Raw genomic sequence first — 15,776 nt, forward strand, 5'->3', positions numbered from 1 at the left:
GATAGGAGGATGAAGACCCAGAGGCAAACTGACTTGTGCTACCTTGAGGCTGGAGTGAGCCACCATGGCTGAATAGAGTAGAGGACCCTGACTGGGTGCCATAGCTAGAGGTAAACTGCTTCCGTGAACTCTGGACTGTAGCAGACTGGAATAAGTTCGACCTTTTCAGGGGGTTGTTAGCAAATAAACTAGAGCCCACTTCTTTAGGCAAATTCCCAGACACAGGGACCTTTGACACAGAAGACTGGACTGCACGAGGTGAGAACGTATTGTCAGAAGGTTGACCCCAATGGGGGTGGGCATTTGAATAAGCTCCATCTGTGAATTAGACAAAATAGAAAGCTTTGTAGACAAACCTCACAATTTAAAATCCTTGGCAAGACAAAATAAATAAATCTTACCACTAAAACCATAAACACTACTCAAAAGCAGGAAGTTTATCAGCAAGGGTAACCTACAAGCATTAAAAAAAAAAAAGAGTTAAAACATAAAAGTAAAAACAATATTTGCACAATAATTCACAAACACAATTTGAATGGATAAACTCACCCTTTCCACCCTTGATCCATGGCTAACAAACAAAACAAAACGAAACCCTCTGAGTAATATCAAAACTCCAACACTCACGTTGACACACCACCATACAGAGACTACAAAACCAAGCATACATGTAGTTGTGATAAGTGTATTTTATAGGCCTTCATCCGTCCAATTAGAGCAAATAACTAATTGCATGAAACATTGTTCACCTGGGAAACTAACCAGCTGTCAAAAGATAATTGATTGTGTTATGAAAGCTCTGATACCCTCTGCTGTTTAAACATTGTAAAGCAGAAAATCAATCCAGACTTTCACTGTGTAATGTCTACATAGGATATTTTGTGATCACTTCAGGGTGACCTTTATGAATTGTTTTGTGTAATTTTCATAATGTAATGCAGACTTTGCAGAGAGACAATTGCTGACATGGGGCAGATAAGTTTTAGTTTTGGGCTCATCCAGAAGAACAAAGCTCAGTTTATGCAAAATTGGGTGGAGTCTAAAAACAATCCTGTACCTTTTCTAATTGTCTGACTTGGCAAGTTACATGAACATGGTTAAACACAAATGCAAAATTTTACAATATGTCTTATGAAATGTGTATGCACAATTGAGAACCACCGTGCTTTGTAAAGTCCCTAGCACCCTGTTGTGCAAATTAAATTAGTACCAGAATTAACATCAATCCATCAGAACGTGCATTGCTGCACTATTATATTTGATTACTTTCATCATGATCATTAATTTACACCACATCAAGGTTTATTTAATGAAGCAAGTGGTCACATACACATTTCCAATATAGTGTTCATGCATTGGGATAACAATCACTTCATTATGAATTCACTTGATAACAAGCACTGTATCACAGTATATAATTATATATATATGGCACCAAAATAAATTATAATAAATACATTGCTTACAACAATAAATTACACATTTTTATATACAAAACATAAATTAACTAACAGCATGACAAAGCAAAAACGACAAAAAAAATATTCTGCTCAGTGGATTTCCTCCTTTGATTTGATAGGGCCACTGTGCCTATCTATTCCCTTTTAATTCGTTCTATGAACATATGGCTTCCTTTTATACTTTATGATATAGTGAATTCATTACAATGATGACAAATCAAATTCATAGAATACATTAAGCTATTATACATTCATCTTGGCACTTTTGAAATAAAGAAACAGATGGCGCAAACTGATTTGTGACGCATACTAGTAGCTTTGTCAGTTGTTTCAAAATGTTGCAGGCTAAGAAAAATTTTGGCTTTTACATCATATTCCACTTGGTCAGAACACGGTTTGACATACTGAGCTACACACACACACACACACACACAAAAAAAACTTTCCACACTGCAGTGTAACGAATATATTCATACAATATTTGCTTTACTATTTAGCAACACTTAAAAAATAAATAAAAACCAAGAGCAGCAATGAAAAACAATGTAATCCATCAGTGTAGACTTGGTGTACTTGATTTGAGCAGAGATTGAGTAACATCTAGAAGTGTAGAAGACAGATTCACGGTAGATTGAGAGAAAGGGAATAAACAATGAAGGAAGCAAGACTAATGTTTGGAGTCTCGGGGATAAAACTCAGCCAGAGTGCTCTGAGGAATCCTCTTCAGCATCTCTTTGGGGAAGATCCTCAAGAGCTGCCAGCCAATGTCCAATGTTTCGAACACAGTTCGATTCTCATATGCACCTGTAATATAAAACATGTTAGGCTCATTCTGAAGTAATACTGTATATACTGTATATAGTACAGCCCATTGCCATTCATGGAATCAGATTACATTTGATAAAGTATACATCTATTTTTTCCTTTTTCTTCTTTCTAACTGTCCTTTCACACCTAACTTGAATAATGTGACCAAAAAGGACTTTGAATTCAAACAATACATTCCTAAAAAGCTATTCACAACATGTTTAGAACAACCTGAGGGTGAGTAAATGAAGTAAATGATGGTAGTATTTTTCTTTTTTGGAGAACTATTAAGATGAGATTTTTGTTGTTACTTACCCTGGGCAATAAAGTTCTTCTCAAATTTCTGTAAGAACTCCAAGTACAACAAGTCATCCGATGTCAGTGCTTCTTCCCCAACCACGGCCTTCATTGCTTGCACATCTTTCCCAATAGCATAGCAAGCATACTACAAAAAAAGGAGACGCTTTGTCACAGACAAATGAAATATCCATACACAATGAACTCAAAAATTTAAATAAATAAAATAAATATTTGCACAGGGGGAAAAAACATTATTTGTGAAAGAGACGAAGTGCTTTGGTCATTATACAGGTTTTGTTCTTTCCTCATTTCTTTACAATTTACAATACCATTCAATTGTTTGGGGATAATAAGTTATATATATATATATAGATATGTTTTTTTGTTTTTTTTTAAGAAATGTATACTTTTATTCAGCAAGGATGCATGAAATTGTTCAAAAGTAAAACAAAAAACAATAAAAAAAATGGAAGAACGGTTTTTTTACATTGATGAGAAGAAATGTTTCTTGAGCATTAAATCAGCACAGAATGATTCTAAAGGACCATGTGACATTGTAGTCTGGAGTGATGATGCTAAATCCATCACAGAAATAAATGACAATTTATAATATATTGAAATAGAAAAACAGGCATTTTAAATGTAAATAATATATCACAATTTTACTGTTTTACTGTATTTTTGATAAAATAAATGCAGTCTTGGTGAGCATAAAAGACTTCGTTCAAAAACAATATTACAAAACCCCAAACTTCTGAATGGTAATTGTATGTTCATCCATACTTACCAGCTGATTAGAAACATCTGAGTGGTCTTTGCGTGTCATTCCCTCGCCAATGGCTGATTTCATCAATCGAGACAAAGAAGGTAGTACGTTGATAGGAGGATAGATCTGCATTGAAATATCAGTAGTTGGTATAAAATAGCACATACGATTTATTAAAGGGTTTCACATCTCAGATCATTTCTTCATCACATTTAATCTTCAACTTACTACTCATGCACCACCAGTTCCTCTACCAGTTACCTTCAGGCGAAACCTGCGCTCACTTTCTCTTTCTCATCTCTCCTCTGCTGTGTCATCCTCCCTTCCCTCATCCACAAAATTCTCCTCTATGGATGTAAACACTGCAACTGACACTTTATGCTCCACTTTAACTTCTTGTCTAGACAGTATCTGCCCTCTTTCTTTTAGGCCAGCACGAGCTACTCCCTCTAACCCTTGGTTATCCGATGTTATTCATGAACACCGGACGATACTCAGGGCAGCAGAGAGAAAATGGCGTAAATCAAACCACCCATCTGATCTAGGCAAGTATCAGTCACTGCTCTCATCCTTCTCGGATGAAGTACATGCAGCTAAATCTTCTTATTTCCAAAACAAGATCAACAGCACCTCAAACTCACAGACACTTTTCAGAACATTCAACTCTCTCCTCTGTCCTCCTCCACCACCTCCTTATCTGCAGATGATTTTGCCCAATTCTTCACAAACAAAACAACAACTATCAGTAATCAGTTCTCACCCTCGCGCACTGTGGATTTTAGATCAGCCACATCCACAATCGAACATCCTCTCTCCTCATTTTCTACACTAACTGAGGCAGAAGTATCTAAAATTCTCTCCAGCCATCCTACCACCTGTCCTCTCGATCCCATTCCCTCACACCTCCTTCAAGCCATCTCTCCTACACTCCTACCAGCACTCACACACATCATCAACACATCTCTCAGCACCGGCATTTTCCCAACCACAATCAAGCAGGCTCGGGTAACTCCACTGCTTAAGAAACCCACATTAAACTCATCACTCATAGATAACTACAGACCTATTTTTCTCCTACCATTCATAGCGAAAACACTTGAACGAGTTGTTTTCAACCAGGTTTCCTCCTTCCTCTCACAGACCAATCAACTGGACGTCAACCAATCAGGTTTCAAAAGGGGCCACTCCACAGAGACAGCATTACTGTCGGTCACTGAAGCCCTGCGGATAGCTAAAGCTGATTCCAAATCATCAGTCCTTGTCCTCCTTGATCTATCTGCTGCCTTTGACACGGTCAATCATCAGATTCTTAATAATAAAAAAAAAAAAAAAAAAAAAAAACTTTTCCTCTTTCTTCCCTTTTTCCCTCCTTACCCTAGCCTGTGCTACACTGAGCAATGTAGACGGAAAGTATTTCAGGCACTTGTTGCGCTTACTTGACTTGTCGCTTTGGATAAAAGCGTCTGCTAAATGCATAAATGTAAATATAAATAGTTAGTTCACCTAAAAATGAAAATTCTGTCATCATTTACTCACACTCATGTTGTTCCAAAACCCGTAAGACTTTCGTTCAATATTTTTACTACAATCGGAGCAATTTCTGTCCCTCCATTGACATCTACGCAACTACCACTTTGACGCTTCAAAAAGTTCATGAAGAGATGGTAAAACTAATCCATATGAATTGAGTGGTTTAGTCCAAATCTTCTGAAGAGACACGATCGCTTTATACGCTGAACAGATTTAATTTAGGCTTTTATTCCCATATAAACATTCATCAACGCACACATCAGTTGTGGTAAACAGAAGCACAAGCATGTTTGCTTGACGTGCGAGAACCAATGAGGTTCATTCTTGTGTTAATCAGCACGTTTAAGCTTCTGCGAGAACCAATGAGGTTCATTCTCATGTTACACAGCAGACTCGAACTTCTGCAAGAACCAATGAGGTTCATTTTAGTGTCAGGCCGCATGTTCTTCTGTTTCTTCACGCTGCTGGCTGGCGTATCCAATTTTTTTTGCAATGGGAGCGCCGAATTTTTAGAACACCATGAGCGTAACGAGGCGCTGAGCGAGTATTTCATGCTCAAGCGCAGAACGTTTTTTAGTGGTTGGCGAGAGTTGAAGAATGTTCAACTTTGAGTAAAACATAGCGTTCATAACTGTCCCTTTTCACTGCTTCTGCAAGAACCAATGAGGTTCATTATTGTGTTACGCTGCACGTTTGAGCTTCTGCAAGAAACAATGAGGTTCATTCTTGTGTGTTACGCAGCCCATTTGAGCTTCTGTAAGAACCAATGAGGTTAATTCTCGTGTTACGCAGCACATTTGAGCTTCTGCAAGAACCAATGAGGTTCATTTTCGTGTGTTGCGCAGCACATTTGAGCTTCTGCAAGAACCAATGAGGTTTATTCTCGTGTGTTACGCAGCACATTTGAGCTTCAGTAAGAACCAATGAGGTTCATTCTAGTGTGTTATGCAGCATGTTTGGAGTTTCCACAAGAACCAATATTTGGACTAAACCACTAAATTCCTAAAGATTAGTTTTACAATCTCTATGTACTTTTTGAAGTGTCAACGTGATAGCGGCTACACAGCTGTCAATGGAGAGTAGATAAATGGCTCAGATTTTATTAGTGTTCTGAAGATAAGTGGAAATCTTAACTGGTTTGGAACAACACAAGGGTGAGTAAATGATGACAGAATTGTCATTTTTGGGTGAACTAACCCTTAAATGAAGCATCACAACTAATGTTTACACTGTAAGGTTTTTTCCATCACTTGCCTGTCTGTTATGAAGCTGTCTGTCCACATAAATTTGACCCTCAGTGATGTAGCCAGTTAAATCCGGAATAGGATGGGTAATATCTGCAGATAATAGTAAGCAAACCATTAAAGTATTAAGAAAACCATTTATGATGATATAAGGATTAAAAGATGAGTAGGTAAATGTTTGCTGACCATCGTTGGGCATAGTGAGGATTGGGATTTGGGTGATGGAGCCATTGCGTCCCTCCACACGTCCAGCTCTCTCATATATCGTGGCCAGATCAGTGTACATGTAACCTGGAAAACCACGTCGACCAGGAACCTCTTCTCTAGCTGCAGAGACCTTCAAGACAATGATAGAGTTTAATGCATAGCAATGAGTAGCAAGTTTAGCCTTAATCCTAACGGCTGTCAGTATAAATTCACACATTATATCATACCTCTCGTAAAGCCTCGGCATAAGAGCTCATGTCAGTCAATATGACCAGCACGTGCTTTTCACACTGGTAAGCCAGAAACTCAGCTGCGGTAAGTGCAAGCCGAGGGGTGATGATGCGTTCAATCCTGCAACAGGTAATTCAAACTTTTTGGTCCATGTAGCTCCAAAATATTTTTTAAAAAAGTCTTGCGTTATTCATGTCATTCCAAACCTAGATTACATTTTTAAGGATTGTACTTGTTAGTCTTCTTTAATTCATTTAGAACACATATAGAACGACATGAAGGTGAGTAAAAGATTTAATCATTTTTGGGTGAACTATCTCATTAATTTCAAGAATATTCGAAAGAATACTGACGTGGGATCATTGGCCAAATTTAAAAAGAGGCACACGTTGTCCATGGACCCGTTCTCTTCAAAATCGGACTTAAAAAATCTTGCAGTCTCCATGTTGACCTAAAGATACAACTAATGTCATGAAGATATCTCACTGGTATTGATGCATATATTTAGATTGCAAACTTTTAATCAGAAGTGCTCCTCACCCCCATGGCTGCAAACACAATGGCAAAGTTATCTTCACTGTAATCCATCACATCTTTGGATTTCTTCACCAATCCCGCCTGACGACAGATCTGTGCAGCAATCTGAAAGAAAAGAAGAAGAAAAAAGGATCAAGGATCAATTGTTAGGTAACTATATTAGACTTATATACTCGGGTACTTAATTTAATTAAAATTGCCATTTTGGGCAAGTGTATTTGAAGAGTTCAGATGCAAAAACTACTCAACACCACCTCCGTCAAAAACGAGATAATGATATTGAGCAAATGTCTCCGCACATAGTATACTTTCATCAAATACTTATTCTTCAAACCCGTTAAATCCGAGCCTCAGCCCACTCAGAAATACTGATTTGTTGGCCGAAACCGCTAAACGCCACTTACCTTTGCCAGCAAAACCCTTTAAGTCCATGAAACCAATCGGAGGATGCAAATTAAATCATATGATATGATTTCAAGATCAATGACAGTGTGTATATGAGTCTGCTGTATCCTGTTTAAAGACATTTTTAGCTAAACAAGATGGAGGAGTATGATGAAATGGATGAATCTGTGCTAGTTTCAGTCACTGGCAAAAGACAACGCTGTCAACCTCATAATTCTGCCCATTCTAAAGGTACAGTGGCAAAGACAGGATTTCACAAGTAGTATGTAAACAGTGTTTTGGGTTGTGCTGTAATTCTGACAGAAACAGACATGACATACATTAAAGAACAGCTCTATTCCACCCACGACAAAGTAAAACAATACGCCATCACTACAGACCGGTATCCCTTCTTCCATTGAATGCTAAAACACTTGAACAAGTTGTGTTCAACCAAGTTGCTACCTTTCTTACACAAATCAACCTCCAGGACAAGCAGTCTGGTTTTAAAAAGCAGCCACTCAACTGAGACTGCCCTGCTCTTGGTCATTGAAGCTCTGTGACTGGCAAGAGCAGCTTTCAAATCATCAGTCCTGGTCATCTTGCTGGACCGGTCTGCTGCTTTTGACACAGTTAACCACCAGATCCTCCGGTCAACCCTCATGACATCTCAGGAACTGCACTCCAATGGTTCAAGTCTCACAGGTAGGTCCTTCAGAGAGTCGTGGAGGAGTGAGGTGTCTAAGTCCCAACATCTAGCTACTGGGGTGCCTCAGGGCTCAGTGCTTGAACCACTTCTCTTCTCAAACTTCATGTCATCACTAGGATCTATAATTCAGAAACATGATTTTTCCTATCTACACTGCTACACTGATGACACACAACTCAACCTCTCGTTCCAGCCAGATGATCTGACGGTAGCTGCTCGTATCTCAGCCTGCCTGACAGACATTTCTTGCTGGATGAAGGACCACCATCTTCAACTCAGACCACTGTTTGTGGTCTCAGCCAACCCAACACTTCATCACAACTTCTCCATTCAGCTAGGTTCGTCAACCATAACTCCATCCAGAGTCATCCAGAAAACTTTAAATAAAACATAGGTCTACTGTTAAAAAACATGAGAACAATATACCACTGTGGCATTATTAATATCATCAATGATTTTGAAAAAGAAATAACCTAAAGAGAATATGACCATCTCAAATAACCCATAGTCGATAATGTCGGGCATCACATTTGAGCTGAAACTAAAGAGAATGAACGACAGCCGGTATAATGGCAGTGCTTGGCTAGCTGGTTAATAAACAACCAAACGAGTCCTATTAATCAGATATAGACAACATAAAAAGTAATCTTACAACTTGCATCTGCAGAAAAGGATGCGACCGCGCTCTGATGTAACTAGTGTGCGCTTTCAAATCCAGTTTCACTTTATTTCGCTGTCTGGAGGTGTGCTGTTTAACGCTAACCAATCAGACCTCAGGTACTGCCCAAAATGCCCTAATAACCAATCAAAAAAAGAGACAAATATATTTTTTAAAGTCAGGGCGATCATAGTTTTCATGATCGATTATCGCTGTCACGTTGGAGTACTTGAGTACTCTTGCCCATCCCTACTAATGGCCTCACTAACACATTCCAGCAGCTACCTAGATTTCCCAGCAGGTCTCCCATCCAGGTACTGACCAGGATCAACTCTGCTTAGCTTCAGTGGGCAACCAGTCTATAATAGCTGCTGGCTATGTACAATGTTTATATGGTTACAAACAGTGAAAAGGAGTAGTGCTTATTATTTTTGTGAAAACCTCAACAAATTTTTTTAGGATTCTTTGATCAACAGAAAGTTGAAAGGAGCATTTATTTGAAATATAAATCTTTTGTAACATTATAAATGTATTTACTGTCACTTTAATATACAGGTGCTGGTCATATAATTAGAATATCATCAAAAAGTTGATTTATTTCACTAATTCCATTCAAAAAGTGAAACTTGTAGATTATATTAATTCATTACACACAGACTGATATATTTCAATTGTTTATTTCTTTTAATTTTGATGATTATAACTGACAACTAAGGAAAATCCCAAATTCAGTATCTCAGAAAATTAGAATATTACTTAAGACCAATACAAAGAAAGGATTTTTAGAAATCTTTGCCAACTGAAAAGTATGAGCATGAAAAGTATGATCATGTACAGCACTCAATACTTAGTTGCGGCTCCTTTTGCCTGAATTACTGCAGCAATGCACCGTGGCATGGAGTCGATCAGTCTGTGGCACTGCTCAGGTGTTATGAGAGCCCAGGTTGCTCTGATAGTGGCCTTCAGCTCTTCTGCATTGTTGGGTCTGGCATATCGCATCTTCCACTTCACAATACCCCATAGATTTTCTATGGGGTTAAGGTCAGGCGAGTTTGCTGGCCAATTAAGAACAGGGATACCATGGTCCTTAAACCAGGTACTGGTTGCTTTGGCACTGTGTGCAGGTGCCAAGTCCTTTTGGAAAATTAAATCTGCATCTTCATAAAGTTGGTCAGCAGCAGGAAGCATGAAGTGCTCTAAAACGTCCTGGTATACGGCTACATTGACCTTGGACCTCAGAAAACACAGTGGACCAACACCAGCAGATAACATGGCACCCCAAACCATCACTGACTGTGGAAACTTTACACTGGACCTCAAGCAACGTGGATTGTGTGAATCTCCTCTCTTCCTCCAGACTCTGGGACCCTGATTTCCAAAGGAAATGCAAAATTTACTTTCATTAGAGAACATAACTTTGGACCACTTTGGACCAGTCCAGTTCTTTTTGTCTTTAGCCCAGAAGAGACGCTTCTGATGCTGTCTGTTGTTCAAGAGTGGCTTGACACAAGGAATGTGACAGCTGAAACCCATGTCTTGCATACGTCTGTGCGTAGTGGTTCTTGAAGCACTGACTCCAGCTGCAGTCCACTCTTTGTGAATCTCCCCCACATTTTTTAATGGGTTTTGTTTCACAATCCTCTCCAGTGTGCAGTTATCCCTATTGCTTGTACACTTTTTTCTACCACCTTTTCCTTCCCTTCACCTCTCTATTAATGTGCTTGGAAACAGAGCTCTGTGAACAGCCAGCCTCTTTTGCAATTACCTTTTGTGTCTTACCCTCCTTGTGCAAGGTGTCAATGGTCGTCTTTTGGACAACTGTGAAGTCAACAGTCTTCCCCATGATTGTGTAGCCTACAGAACTAGACTGATGCTGCGTCCCAATTCGCCTACTTATACTACGTCCTAAAAGTATGTACTCTTTTTGTGAATAAAAAGTACATACTTTTGAGTGTGTAGCAGAAGATTATGCAAGCTTTGGGACATACTACATCGTCATCTTTAACGGACTCTGTTGCTTAGTTACGTGCGTTCCGTCACCGTTTAAACTGCCCTGTCAATCATCGTCACAGTTCAAATCCTCCACATTAAATTTAATTTCCTACCGTATCGGAGAGAAATGTAGTAGCATGTTGATCTGCCATTCGTGGGTCTTTAATGCAGAGACTCCTCTCATGTGTTTGCAAAGTTATCATTCTTTGTCAGCCAAACGTATCATTACAAAAGTTCACAATGCTGCTGCAGGTGAAATATAATGTTGCTAACATTGAATAAATATCTTTTTTGTCAGGTTAAATACTGATAATTGCTCACTCAAACCCCTTTATCTTACCCTCTCCTTCAGACTCGCGTAACTGTCATGTTTGTAGTTTTTTAACACTTTTTATAAGCGTTTGTAGTTCTAATCGAATCCTCGTCCATCTCGCAATGGGTTGTGGGCAATATCAGCCGTTAGAGTGCGCATCGATCTGCACTTCGGATTCTGACCGGAAATAGTAGACCATCCGGGAATCTTTGGAATACTCTTTTCAACATACTACCATTTGGGACATACTAATTCTTTTTTCGAATACTATTTAGTACGGATAGTATGCGAATTGGGACGCAGCATGAGAGACCATTTAAAGGTTGCACACTTTACAGGTGTTTTGAGTTAATTAGCTGATTAGAGTGTGGCACCAGGTGTCTTCAATATTGAACCTTTTCACAATATTCTAATTTTCTGAGATATTGAAATTGGGATTTTCCTTAGTTGTCAGTTATAATCATCAAAATTAAAAGAAAAAAACATTTGAACTATATCAATCTGTGTGTAATGAATGAATATAATATACAAGTTTCACTTTTTGAATGGAATTAGTGAAATAAATCAACTTTTTGATGATATTCTAATTATATGCCCAGCACTTGTATTTAATTCTTCTCTGCTGTATAAAACTATTAATGTCTTTCAAGAATCACCAGAAAGAAGATGAACTAACAATAGCCTCACCTCATTGTGGGGTAGACCAGCTGCAGAGAAAATGGGAATTTTTTGGCCTCTGGCAATACTGTTCATGCCATCAATGGCAGAGATGCCGGTCTGGATCATTTCCTCAGGATAAATACGACACTGAGGATTAATCGGCTGACCTGCAGAAAGCAGGAGGGAATTGGATGTTACATATAACATCAAATATAAAAAAAAAAAGGCACTGATGACAATTTGTGAGCATAACAGCTTATGTGGTGCATCACAAATACAGTCATATTGAAATTTACCCATGATGTCTAAGTAGTCCTCCGCCAGCACTGCAGGCCCTCGATCAATCGGCTTTCCTGATCCGTTGAACACACGACCTGTAATAGACTTCTAGTTTTACCAAATACACATAATAAAAATAGATAATAAATAAAAAAATAATGACTTCAGTATATCTCTTTTTTTTATTATTACCCAGCATATCCTCGGACACAGGTGTACGCAAAATGTCCCCTGTAAATTCACACGTGGTTTTTTTGGCATCAATACCAGATGTTCCCTCAAACACCTAAAAATGAAATGAGAGATGCTACTGGTCAGATTACAAAATGGGGGAAAAAAAGAAAACATGTATTTCAGAAGGACTTATTCCCTGACCTGAACCACAGCTTTGGAGCCTGTAACCTCCAGCACTTGTCCACTCCTTTTGGTGCCATCAGGGAGAGTCAGATGGACAATCTCAGCATACCTGGGGAACTGCGCCAGGTAATCAGTTAACATTGCATCAAAAACATCAATGTAATCCAGTACTCTCCAAACAAATCAGTTGCTTTGGTTTATGGATGCAAGATTACATGTATAATGGACATCTTAGAAAAGATGGTGGGCTGTCATCATTACTTTTTGAATACTTGAATAGAAGTAGAAATAAAACATTTACTGGAAAATCTCTCAAATTATATAATTTTATAAACACCACAATAGAAAAATATAGATAAACAAGTCACTGTCTGTCGATGTAGATTCATGACTTCTATATGAAACAATTCTATGAAACAAAGTCTACATTCAGATGCGTTGTTTCTAAAACACAATAAAAACAGATAATGCAGAATACAGAAATCCAATACCTTCACTTGATCCAAAATCACCAGGGGTCCATTAACACCAGCCACGGTTTTATACGCTGCGCACACAAACATGAATGTCACAAAAGTGTTTTCTTAGTCTAGATCTCTTCAATGTTTTTCAGGGCAAGGACCTCTAGATCAAATTACAAACACAACTAACACTCACACAAATTCAGCGTAAGGGTTTTCTCTTAATTACATGAAGAAAATCAATAAGCACTGAATTAAGGAAAATAAAAACAGTAAAAAATTAAAACACATCACCTGATACAACATGACATCATGTTATGGTCAAAGTGTCTTTAAAGGGAAAATAAAGAAAAATTATGAGAATGTGATATAAAAAACTGAAATAACAGAAATACATAACAGAGATGCTCAGAATAAGAAAATAAAAGGTCATAATGGCTTAGAAATGTGGTGGCTTAGAAATGTACATTTAGGAGATAATGTACGAAATAGTTAACTTTTAACTAGAGATAGAATTAGAGAGATCATTTTTAACTAAATGACTTAAGTAAAGAATGAACATGTTTGAATTTAATTTCAAGCTCCTTGCATGTTGGTGTTGTGACCATCAATGCATCTGATGATGCTGCCATCTATGGCAAGCCAATTTGACATTATTCCTTACAACTAACTAATCTATATTTTTAGTACTTATTTAATTTCTAGTAAAGAAACAAATAACAACCAGTCTGCCTGTCATGATTATGAATTTTTTACAGACAATAATCCAGAATTTTCAGGTTCTGCCCAGAATTTTAATTTCAGTGCACCCCTACAATTAACAATGTTATTCTGCTTATATCACTTTCAGTGTAAACCTATTTTTACCTGGAATCTTAGATAATATAAAAATAAAATGTATAATAAAAATAGTCCCATATGATTTAATTTAATGCTGTGAAAAATAATATTTCTATAACTACTAATTAGTCAATTGTAATATATTATATAACTGCAATATCATTTTCCTTATTTGGATGGCAAAACATGATTTAACCTTAACAATTATTGCAGTTATCTCAAATAATTCTGATTAGATCAAACAACCACGAACAGACAATTAATCAATAAATGCGATAGACCTAGAAAACAGAATCCTATTCAATTTCACTGGCTACTATAGGCTTTATGCCGAACATCACATGAACAAACAGGAAAACAGGTCCCGCTTGTGAGAGAAAATGTTAATGACAGTATGAACTGACGGTGATATGGACTTTTAAAGGGGTCATATGATGGTTCTAAAAAATAACATTATTTTGTGTATTTGGTTTAATGAAATGTGTTTACGTGGTTTTCGGTTAAAAAAAGTAATTATTTTACACCTATAGTACATTATTGTTGTATGCCCCTCCTTTCTGAAACGCATCGATTTGTACAAATTTCATCTGAAAAGCACGGTGTGCTCTGATTGGCCAGCGATCCAGTGCATTGTGATTGGCCCGAATACCTCAAGCATGTGACGGAAATGTCACACTTCTTACCATATTTGCAACATCAGCTCCCAAAGCAAAGCAATATTGACAGATGATAATGTCGGTCCTACCTAATCAATTCGAGCCTGAATCTGATCCGGATGATGCAGATGACCAAAATGTATCAGATTGGTATGTTTGCATTTGTTATCGTGTTATGAATAGTCACATGTTAACAGTGTTATGAAACTCCGCCCCCACATACTGACATAGAGAACAAGAAACAAGAAATCACATCATATGACCCATTCACGGTAATCTGCTAACCTAGCTATTTGTTTTAATTGTTGGTGATTCAATTTCAATATCAAAATGTTAGAGAGAAGAAGGGGAAAAAAACACTTTTCGATACCAATCTGCACGCAATGGACATCAGTTATGCTCATCCTTGAAGGCATCTGGAGTAAAAAAGGCTTTATATTTAACAAAGCACATACAAAAGACCTGAACCGAAAGCAATGCAACCTGTTTTACAGAATACGAAAATATGTTATGCATAACCCCCTTTCATAAGTATTGAACCAATTATACAAATATTTGTCAATAAATTAGGGGGATCTGTGGTTCAGATATTGACTATTCACTTGTATTCCAATTGTTTCTGGTAACTATTCAGTAGGTAATAGTTTTTTTTATGTAGTGAAAAAAGTACTAGTAACATAAGAATAAATACTAGTTTAAGGAATAGTCTAAATGCTGAGGCGGCTTGCCACTCCATCACGATGCAGCTCCAACATGCATCAACCTAAAATCCTGCATCATGTTGATTTTTTAACATCATATGTGATGAAAATCCAACCAATCATTCATTATTATTTTTTTAGATCAAGCAATTAGAGGTAATCAATAGGCATGAACGGAGAATATACCCTCTAGTTATTAAACTGACCCTATATTTACCTGACTGCATACAACGTATATGGATCATAGATATACAACATCAGAAATGTTATGTCTGCAGTTGTGATACAAATAACATGATGATTAGCAGATTCAGTGTAAATACAAAGCACGTTATTGATTCGTTGCGCCATACACACATCTTTTATCGCTCTAGTGGGTTTCTGTTTTTTTAAGGGCCCTTCGTAGTCAGCAGTGGACACTCACTTAATCTCGGCTGAGAAATGTAGTCACGAGTCACAGCAAGGACATTTTCCCGAACGGCGACGGGTTTGCTCCCGGTAACCGCAGATGATATTTCGCTCACAGCTCCGCTCACCATTCCCCTAAGAGCCTTCATGATGACTTTAGTACACAAAAATCACTACGGTTCTGGAAAAATGTGACAACACGGCTACACATGCGCAATCGGGCTAATGTCTCTCCCCCTCCTTTTCAAAATCGACGCAGTGGACGCTGACGCCCTC

The 15,776-nt window shown here is 37.8% G+C and overlaps 1 protein-coding gene across 1 annotated transcript; it reads right to left on the reverse strand.

Moving 5' to 3' along the window:
• Window positions 1–676: 676 nt before the first annotated feature.
• Window positions 677–15,730, reverse strand: atp6v1b2 (ATPase H+ transporting V1 subunit B2). The gene is made up of 14 exons (XM_079804103.1): window positions 15,517–15,730; window positions 12,926–12,981; window positions 12,453–12,551; window positions 12,270–12,363; window positions 12,095–12,172; window positions 11,826–11,965; window positions 7,086–7,187; window positions 6,899–6,996; window positions 6,542–6,665; window positions 6,294–6,444; window positions 6,118–6,200; window positions 3,355–3,459; window positions 2,583–2,712; window positions 677–2,264 (listed from the first exon to the last, which is right to left on the reverse strand). The coding sequence occupies exons 1-14, from the start codon at window positions 15,647–15,649 to the stop codon at window positions 2,128–2,130; spliced, it is 1,530 nt and encodes a 509-aa protein (XP_079660229.1). The 5' UTR covers window positions 15,650–15,730; the 3' UTR covers window positions 677–2,127.
• Window positions 15,731–15,776: the final 46 nt, after the last annotated feature.

This window comes from Gobio gobio (assembly GCF_949357685.1).
Source record: "Gobio gobio genome assembly, chromosome: 22".
In the NCBI taxonomy this organism is placed as follows: domain Eukaryota; kingdom Metazoa; phylum Chordata; class Actinopteri; order Cypriniformes; family Gobionidae; genus Gobio; species Gobio gobio.